Source organism: Geospiza fortis, unplaced genomic scaffold (genome assembly GCF_000277835.1).
Source record: "Geospiza fortis unplaced genomic scaffold, GeoFor_1.0 scaffold1571, whole genome shotgun sequence".
Taxonomy (NCBI): Eukaryota; Metazoa; Chordata; class Aves; order Passeriformes; family Thraupidae; genus Geospiza; species Geospiza fortis.
The window spans coordinates 23,977-33,746 of record NW_005054791.1 but is presented as its reverse complement, the minus strand read 5'-3'; the positions used below and the strand labels follow the sequence as shown (position 1 = coordinate 33,746).

Below are 9,770 nucleotides of genomic sequence, written 5' to 3'. Positions count from 1 at the left end.
GTATAGACCAGTACAGACCAGTACAGACCGGTATGAACCAGTATGGACCAGTATAGACCAGTACGGACCAGCACAGACCAGTATAGACCAGTACAGACCAGCACGGACCAGTATAGACCAGTATAAACCAGTACAGACCAGTACAGACCAGCACGGACCAGCACAGACCAGTATAGACCGGCACAGACCAGTACAGACCAGTACAGACCAGTACAGACCAGTACAGACCAGTATAGACCAGTATAGACCGGCACAGACCTGTGCACACCTGTGTGTGCGGTCACACACCTGTGTCATGCCTGTACACGTGTGCCACAGCTCTACACTTGTGTAACTCACCTGTACCTACCTGTGCACACCTGTAACTCACCTGTGCACACCTGTGACACACCTGTGCCTGCGTGTGACACACCTGTGCCTGCCTGTGACACACCTGTACCTACCTGCCCTCACCTGTGCCTGCGTGTGACACACCTGTGCACGCCTGTGACACACCTGTGCACGCCTGTGACACACCTGTGCACGCCTGTGACACACCTGTGCACGCCTGTGACACACCTGTGCACGCCTGTGACACACCTGTGCACGCCTGTGACACACCTGTGCACGCCTGTGACACACCTGTGCACGCCTGTGACACACCTGTGCCTGCCTGTGACACACCTGTGCCTACGTGTGACACACCTGTGCCTGCCTGTGCCCCCTGTACCCCCCCTGCCCTCACCTGTGCCTGCGTGTGACACACCTGTGCACGCCTGTGACACACCTGTGCACACCTGTGACACACCTGTGCCTGCCTGTGACACACCTGTGCCTGCCTGTGACACACCTGTACCTACCTGCCCTCACCTGTGCCTACGTGTGACACACCTGTGCCTGCCTGTGACACACCTGTGCACGCCTGTAACTCACGTGGGTGCATTCAGCTGGTGTTCCAGGCTATGATGTCATCACGCAGGCGCAATCCGGCACAGGTAAAACCTGTGACACACACACCTGTGCACACACCTGTCACTCACCTGTATTCACATGTTGTTGCAGGCTATGACGTCATCGCGCAGGCGCAGTCGGGCACAGGTAAAACCTGTGACGACACCTGTGCCTGCCTGTGACACACCTGTGCACGCCTGTAACTCACGTGGGTGCATTCAGCTGGTGTTCCAGGCTATGATGTCATCACGCAGGCGCAATCCGGCACAGGTAAAACCTGTGACACACACACACCTGTCACACACACACCTGTGTCTCGTTGCAGGCTATGACGTCATCGCGCAGGCGCAGTCCGGCACAGGTAAAACCTGTGACACACACACACCTGTCACACACACACCTGTGTCTCGTTGCAGGCTATGACGTCATCGCGCAGGCGCAGTCGGGCACAGGTAAAACCGCCACCTTCGCCATCTCCATCCTGCAGCAGGTGGAGCTCGAGCTCAAGGCCACGCAGGCGCTGGTGCTGGCGCCCACCCGCGAGCTGGCGCAGCAGGTACGGACCAGTGTGCACCTGTACGGACCAGTATGGACCAGTATAGACCAGTATGGACCAGTATAGACCAGTGCGGGCCAGTATGGACCAGTATAGACCAGTACAAACCAGTATGGACCAGTATAAATCAGTATAGAGCGGTACAAACCAGTATAAATGTAGATAAATGAGTTCAAACCAGTCCAAACCAGTCTAACCCAGTATAACCCAGTCTAATAAGTCCAAACCAGTATAAATGTATATAAATGAGTCCAAACCGGTCCCTCCCAGTACAAACCAGTACAAATGCATAGAAATGAGTTAAAACTTATCCTTGAAATATTGAAATATAAACCCAAAAATACCCAAAAACATCGCATGACGTCATTGATGATGTCACTGATGATGTCACTGTCCCCTCAGGACCACTGTCTGCTGGACCTGGTGACGCGGGTGGCCCTGAGGGTGTCACTGATGACGTCACTGATGTCACTGATGTCACTGATGTCACTGATGACGTCACTGATGACGTCGCTGCTGACGTCACCGATGACGTCACCGACCCGGAAGGCGGCGATGGCGCTCGGGGACTCCGTGGGCGCCGCGAAAACGGGGATTTTCATGGGATTTTGGGGTTTTGGGTGGGATTTGAGGGGAAGTTTTTTGCACCGATGACGTCACTGATGACGTCACGCATTCAGGAGGCAATGACGTCGCTCGGGAGCAGAATTTTGGTGCTGAAATTGGGGTTTTGGGGGGTTTTAATGCAATTTTGGCGTTTTGAACGGGGTTTGAGCGGGGGTTTTTTGCCTTGGTGACATCACTGATGATGTCATTGATGACGTCACTTCCTTAGAAGGCGATGAAGTCGCTCAGGAGCTGAACTTTGGTGCTGAAATTGGGGTTTTTAATGGGATTTTGGGGGATTTCAATTTTGGGGGATTTCAATGTAATTTTGGCGTTTTTAACGGGATTTGAGCGGGGTTTTTTGGGTTGATGACGTCACTGATGACGTCACCGCTGACGTCGCAGATCCAGAAGGTGGTGATGGCGCTCGGGGACTACATGGGCGCCTCGTGCCACGCGTGCATCGGCGGCACCAACGTGCGGGCCGAGGTGCAGAAGCTGCAGCTGGAGGCGCCGCACGTGGTGGTGGGGACGCCGGGCCGCGTCTTCGACATGCTCAACCGGCGCTACCTGTGTGAGTGAGCCCGGAAACGGGAAAATTCACCCCAAAAACGGAACCCCCGACCCCGAAAACCCCAAAAACGACACCCGGGGGGCGAAAAACGGGCGAGAAACGGGCAAAAAATGGGCAAAAAAATCTGCGTTAAAATGGGGCGTGGCGGGGCTCAGCCGCAGATATCTGTGTGAGTGAGCCCGAAAATGCAAAAATTCACCCCAAAAACGGAACTGGCGACCCCAAAAACCCCAAAAACGACACCTGGGGGGTGAAAAACGGGCGAAAAATGGGCAAAAGCGGCCAAAAATGGAATGAAAAAGGCCCAAAATGGGATCCGGGTTACAAAAATTCTGATTTTTAATGGTTTTATTTTTCTTTTTGTGTTTTGTTTTTTCCCACTTTTTAACTTTTTTTTTCTCAATATTTTGGGACTTTGAGGGATTTCAAAATCTCAATTTTTAGAGGTTTTTTTCCTCCATTTTTTCCAGGATTTTTTCCCCTTTTTTTGGGGATTTTTTCCCCCTTTTTTTTGGAATTTTTCTCTTTTTTGGGGATTTTTCCCCATTTTTGGGATCGGGATTTTTTGGGTATTTTGGTAGTTTGGGAATCTTGGGGGTCCCAAATCTGGGGGTTTTTCATTAAAATTTGAATTTTTATTAATTATTTTTTCGTTTTCTTCTGGGGATTTCCAATTTTTGGGGATTCGGATTTTGGGGTTTTGGGATTTTTGGGTTTTTTGGTTAAAAATCTGAATTTCTATTGATTTTTTTCCCCTTTTTTTTTTTTTTTGCTTTTTTTCCCTTTTTTTGGGCTGTCCTGTTTTTACGAATGAGGAATTTTGGGAATTCGGGATTTTGGGGATTTTTGGGAATTTTTGGGATTTTTGTTCCCCTCGGGGATGAGCTGCCCTGGCTGGGGGGAGCTCCCAAATTTGGGGTTTTTGGTTTAAAAAATCGGAATTTTTGCTCGTTTTCCCCCGTTTTTGGGGGGATTTTTGGGATGCCCGGTTTTTTGGGGATGGGGAATTTTGGGAATTTGGGATTTTTGGGATTTTTGGGGATTTTGTGCCCCCCGGTGATGAGCTGCGTGTCACCTGACCCCGGGCGGGCCCAAACCCAGCCTGGGGGCTGATCAGCGCCGCGGCTGAGGGGGACCCAAAAACGCCGGAATTCCCCCCAAAAATCCAACATTCCCCCCAAAAATCCAAAACCCACCCCAAAAATCCAACATCCACCCCAAAAATCCAACATCCACCCCAAAAATCCAACATCGACCCCAAAAATCCAACATCCACCCCAAAAATCCAACATCCACCCCAAAAATCCAACATCCACCCCAAAAATCCAACATCCACCCCAAAAATCCAACATCCAACCTAAAACCCTGTGAACTCACCCAAAAAACAAAAACTCACCCAAAAATCCCAAACTCACCCCAAAAATCCAACACTCACCCAAAACCACCTGAACTCGCCCAAAAATCCAGGGTTGGAACGCTAAAAATCCAACATTCCCCCCAAAAATCCAAAACCCACCCCAAAAACACCCAAATTCACCCCAAAACTCCGGGTTGGAACACCAAAAATCCAAAATTCACCTTAGAAATCCAAAACTCGCCCCAAAAGTCCAACATCCACCCCAAACATCCAAAACTCACCCAAAACTGCTCGAATCCACCCCAAACATCCAAAACTCACCCCAAAAATCTGGGTTGCCACCCCCAAAAAAACCCAAATTTTATTCAAAATATCCCAAAATTTATTCCAACAACCCAACTGGAACCCTCGAAAATGCTGAAATGACCCCAAAGTTCGTCCCCAAAAATCTGGCTTGGAACTCCAAAAAAACCCAAAAATTATCCCAAAATTTGGCTTGGAACCGCAAAAAATCTAAACCTTCTTAGAATCCCTCAATTTTTTTCCCAGATTTTCCCAAAATCCCCCAGATTTTCCCCAGAAATTGTCCCAAAATCCGCCCCAGAACCCTTTAAAAAAATCACCAAAAATGCCCCCAAAATCCTCGTTTTTCCTCTATAAACCCCCCCAAAAAAACCCAAATTTTTAGGGTTCACCCCAAACCTTCTAAAATTCCCGTTTTCCCCCAAATTTTTCCAAAATCTCCTTTTTCAGCCCCAAAATTCATCAAGATGTTCGTTCTGGACGAGGCTGACGAGATGCTGAGCCGCGGCTTCAAGGATCAGATCTACGACATTTTCCAGAAGCTGAGCGGGAACACGCAGGTGGGGGGACCCCAAATCACCCCAAAATCACCCCAAAAATCCATTCCCAACCTTTGCAAACAATTTCGGGGAAAAACCCGAAAAAAACCGGCCCAAAAAAGCCCCAAAATTCGAAGATTTCGCCCCAAAACAAAACGGTGTCGGCGCAGCGCCCCCCGGTGGCCGCGGTGGGTAAGGGCGGATTTGGGGTTGATTTTTAATTTTTGGGGAAAATTTTGGGGGTTTTGGGGGTGGTTGAAAAACCCTAAAAATTTTGTGGAAAATTCGGGGTTTTTAGAGGGGATTTTGGGGGAGTTTATTGGGGTTTTTTGGGCAATTTAGGGATTTTTTTGGGAGGGATTTGGTGGATTTTTTGGGCAATTTTTGAGGATTTTTTCCGAAAATTTTCAGGATTTTGGGAGGGGTTGGGGATGATTGGAAAATCCTAAAAAATTCTGGGGGAAATTTTGGGGACTTTTGGTGGGATTTTTTGGGTATTTTTAGGGGAGAATTGGAGGGGGATTTTTGGGGACGACTTTTGGGGATTTGAAGAGGATTTTTTTGGGAATTTCGGGAGGATTTTGGGGTTTTTAAAGATAATTTGGGGTCTCTTGAATTTTCCAAATGAACTTTTGGGGGGATTTTGGGGGAACTTTTTGGAATCTTGGGGTCTGGTTTTAAATTTTTGGGGAATTTTGGGCTTTCCAGGGGAGGTTTGGGAGGGATTTTGGGGTCCTTTGTTTTTTTTGGGATCCTGATTCCATTTTTGGGGTCTGATCCCATTTCTCGGAGGTTTTTGGGGTCCTATTCCTGGTTTTTAGGGTCCCTGTCCTGTTTTTTCGGGTCTCTTTCCCGTTTTTTTTCCATTTTTGCCGTTTCTCTCCCTTTTTTGGGCGTTTTGTTCCCTTTTTTGGGGTCCCAAACCCATTTTAGGGTTCCCTGCTCCCCCAGGTGGTCTTAGAGGTAAATTTTGGGGTTTTCCAGCTGGATTTTAGGCTTTTTGGGGGTTTTTTTTGGGGTCCCAAACCCACTTTTGGGGGTCCTTTTCCAATTTTTCAGGGTTCTGTTCCCAATTTTTGGGTATTTTCCCCATTTCTTGAGGTTCTGAGCTCATTTTTTAAAATATTTTTCCCATTTTTGGAGGTTCTAACCCCATTCTTGGGTGCCCCAGGTGCTTCTGTCGGCCACCAAGAAGTTCATGAAATTCTGGGTGTCCTGAGCCCATTTTTTGAGGCTCTGACTCCATTTTTTTTTTGTATTTTTCCCATTTTCAGGGTTCTGATTCCATTTTGGATCCCCCAGGTGGTTCTGAGTGGACTTTGGGGTTTTCAGATGGATTTTGGGTGGATTTTATGCTTTTTAAGGTTTTTTTGGGGTCCCCAACCCATTTTTGGGGGCATTTCTCCCATTTTTTTTGGTATTTTTCCCATTTCTGGAGGTTCTAACCCCATTTTCGGGTCCCTCACGTGGTTCTGCTGTCGGCCACGATGCCGCTGGACGTCACCAAGAACTCCATGAAATTCTGGGTGTCCTGAGCCCGTTTTTTGGGGTATTTTCCCCGTTTTTTGAGGTTCTGAGCCCATTTTTTTTGCGTTTTTCCCATTTCTGGGGGTTCTAACCCCGTTTTCGGGTGCCCCAGGTGGTTCTGCTGTCGGCCACGATGCCGCTGGACGTGCTGGAGGTCACCAAGAAGTTCATGCGGGACCCGATCCGGATCCTGGTCAAGAAGGAGGAGCTGACCCTGGAGGGGATCCGGCAGTTCTACATCAACGTCGAGAGGGAGGTCGGATTTGGGGCCGATTCGGGCACTTTTGGGAAAAATTATTTTTTATTTACTGGGGGATTTTCAGGGGGAATTTCTTGGGATTTTGGGGGATTTTTTTGGGGGAGAAAGGGGGGATTTTTGGGATTTTTTTTTTATTTTTTGACCGCACGGTTCATGGATTTGTGGGGGGGCCCCTCCCCCCGTGGCCCCCCCGCAGTGACCCCGTGCCACAGTGACCCCGGGTGACCCCGGTGACCCCGGGTGACCCCGGTGACCCCCCCGGAACCATGGGCCGCCCCTCCCCCACCGTGGGGACGGCCCCTGAGCGGGGGGGACAGAATTTGGGATTTGGGGGAATTTCGGGTATTTTTGGGCCAGTTTGGGCCAGTTTGGGGAGTTTTGGGTCATTTTTGGGTCACTTTGGGGCCCTTTTGGGGTTTTGGGGCGTTTTGGGTCCATTTTGGGGAGGTTTGGAGCATTTTAGGGTCATTTTTGGGGAGTTTTGGGGGAATTTTGGGACATTTTGGGTAATTCTGGTTGGATTTAGGGTCCATTTTGGGTCATTTTGGGGTCAGTTTTGGTCGCTTTGGGTCAGTTTGGGGTATTTTAGGTTAGTTTGGGTCAGTTTGGTCACTCCTGGGTCAGTTATTGGTCAGTGGTCACTCAGCGGTCATTTGTCCGGCCAGGAGTGGAAGCTGAGGGACCTGAGGGTCACTTTTGGGTCACTTTTGGTCCATTTTGGGTCAGATTTGATCAGATATTGAGCAGCGGTCACTCAGCGGTCGCTCAGCGGTCACTTGTGGTCACTCATGGTCATCTGTCCGGCCAGGAGTGGAAGCTGGACACGCTGTGTGACCTCAGGGTCACTCCTGGGTCACTTTTGGGTCACTTTTGGTCTATTTTGGGTCAGAGTTGATCAGTTATTGAGCAGTGGTCACTCAGCGGTCACTCAGCGGTCACTCAGTGGTCACTCGTGGTCACTCGTGGTCATCTGTGCGGCCAGGAGTGGAAGCTGGACACGCTGTGTGACCTCAGGGTCACTCCTGGGTCACTTTTGGGTCACTTTTGGTCTATTTTGGGTCAGAGTTGATCAGTTATTGAGCAGTGGTCACTCAGCGGTCACTCAGCGGTCACTCAGTGGTCACTCGTGGTCACTCGTGGTCATCTGTGCGGCCAGGAGTGGAAGCTGGACACGCTGTGTGACCTCAGGGTCACTCCTGGGTCACTTTTGGGTCACTTTTGGTCTATTTTGGGTCAGAGTTGATCAGTTATTGAGCAGTGGTCACTCAGCGGTCACTCAGCGGTCACTCAGTGGTCACTCGTGGTCACTCGTGGTCATCTGTGCGGCCAGGAGTGGAAGCTGGACACGCTGTGTGACCTCAGGGTCACTCCTGGGTCACTTTTGGGTCACTTTTGGTCTATTTTGGGTCAGAGTTGATCAGTTATTGAGCAGTGGTCACTCAGCGGTCACTCAGCGGTCACTCAGTGGTCACTCGTGGTCACTCGTGGTCATCTGTGCGGCCAGGAGTGGAAGCTGGACACGCTGTGTGACCTCAGGGTCACTCCTGGGTCACTTTTGGGTCACTTTTGGTCTATTTTGGGTCAGAGTTGATCAGTTATTGAGCAGTGGTCACTCAGCGGTCACTCAGCGGTCACTCAGTGGTCACTCGTGGTCACTCGTGGTCATCTGTGCGGCCAGGAGTGGAAGCTGGACACGCTGTGTGACCTCAGGGTCACTCCTGGGTCACTTTTGGGTCACTTTTGGTCTATTTTGGGTCAGAGTTGATCAGTTATTGAGCAGTGGTCACTCAGCGGTCACTCAGCGGTCACTCAGTGGTCACTCGTGGTCACTCGTGGTCATCTGTGCGGCCAGGAGTGGAAGCTGGACACGCTGTGTGACCTCAGGGTCACTCCTGGGTCACTTTTGGGTCACTTTTGGTCTATTTTGGGTCAGAGTTGATCAGTTATTGAGCAGTGGTCACTCAGCGGTCACTCAGCGGTCACTCAGTGGTCACTCGTGGTCACTCGTGGTCATCTGTGCGGCCAGGAGTGGAAGCTGGACACGCTGTGTGACCTCAGGGTCACTCCTGGGTCACTTTTGGGTCACTTTTGGTCTATTTTGGGTCAGAGTTGATCAGTTATTGAGCAGTGGTCACTCAGCGGTCACTCAGCGGTCACTCAGTGGTCACTCGTGGTCACTCGTGGTCATCTGTGCGGCCAGGAGTGGAAGCTGGACACGCTGTGTGACCTCAGGGTCACTCCTGGGTCACTTTTGGGTCACTTTTGGTCTATTTTGGGTCAGAGTTGATCAGTTATTGAGCAGTGGTCACTCAGCGGTCACTCAGCGGTCACTCAGTGGTCACTCGTGGTCACTCGTGGTCATCTGTGCGGCCAGGAGTGGAAGCTGGACACGCTGTGTGACCTCAGGGTCACTCCTGGGTCACTTTTGGGTCACTTTTGGTCTATTTTGGGTCAGAGTTGATCAGTTATTGAGCAGTGGTCACTCAGCGGTCACTCAGCGGTCACTCAGTGGTCACTCGTGGTCACTCGTGGTCATCTGTGCGGCCAGGAGTGGAAGCTGGACACGCTGTGTGACCTCAGGGTCACTCCTGGGTCACTTTTGGGTCACTTTTGGTCTATTTTGGGTCAGAGTTGATCAGTTATTGAGCAGTGGTCACTCAGCGGTCACTCAGCGGTCACTCAGTGGTCACTCGTGGTCACTCGTGGTCATCTGTGCGGCCAGGAGTGGAAGCTGGACACGCTGTGTGACCTCAGGGTCACTCCTGGGTCACTTTTGGGTCACTTTTGGGGGAGGGGTTAAAAGGGGTGGGGGAGGGGCAAAACCACACAGAAATTTTGGGGCTTTAAGGGGAGAAATGGGAAATAAAAATGGGGTTTGAGGGGGTGGGGGAGGGGCAAGAAATCCCCCAAATTTCCGGATTTTTAAACCAAATTTTTTCCCAAATCGGTCACTTTAAAATGGAATTTTTTTAATTTAAAATCCCGTTTTCTCGCCCGCTTTCGGTGCTTTCAATCCCGTTTTTTTTACCACTTTTTCTCCTAAAAGTCTGAATTTTCACCCGAATGAATTTTTCTTTTGTGGGATTTTTTGGGGGGAATTTTCTCCCATTTTTTCCCTA

The 9,770-nt window shown here is 50.0% G+C and overlaps 1 protein-coding gene across 1 annotated transcript in view; it reads left to right on the top strand.

The window, feature by feature from the left end:
- The window catches only part of LOC102032916 (eukaryotic initiation factor 4A-I-like), a 13,216-nt gene that overhangs the window by 2,632 nt on the left and 814 nt on the right, over positions 1 to 9,770 (top strand). Inside the window, exons 4-8 of the mRNA XM_031065468.1 lie at positions 1,347 to 1,486; positions 2,498 to 2,666; positions 4,777 to 4,886; positions 6,505 to 6,648; positions 7,460 to 7,492. Of these exons, the coding sequence (XP_030921328.1) occupies positions 1,347 to 1,486; positions 2,498 to 2,666; positions 4,777 to 4,886; positions 6,505 to 6,648; positions 7,460 to 7,492 (596 nt within the window). The remainder of the gene's footprint in view (positions 1 to 1,346; positions 1,487 to 2,497; positions 2,667 to 4,776; positions 4,887 to 6,504; positions 6,649 to 7,459; positions 7,493 to 9,770) is intronic.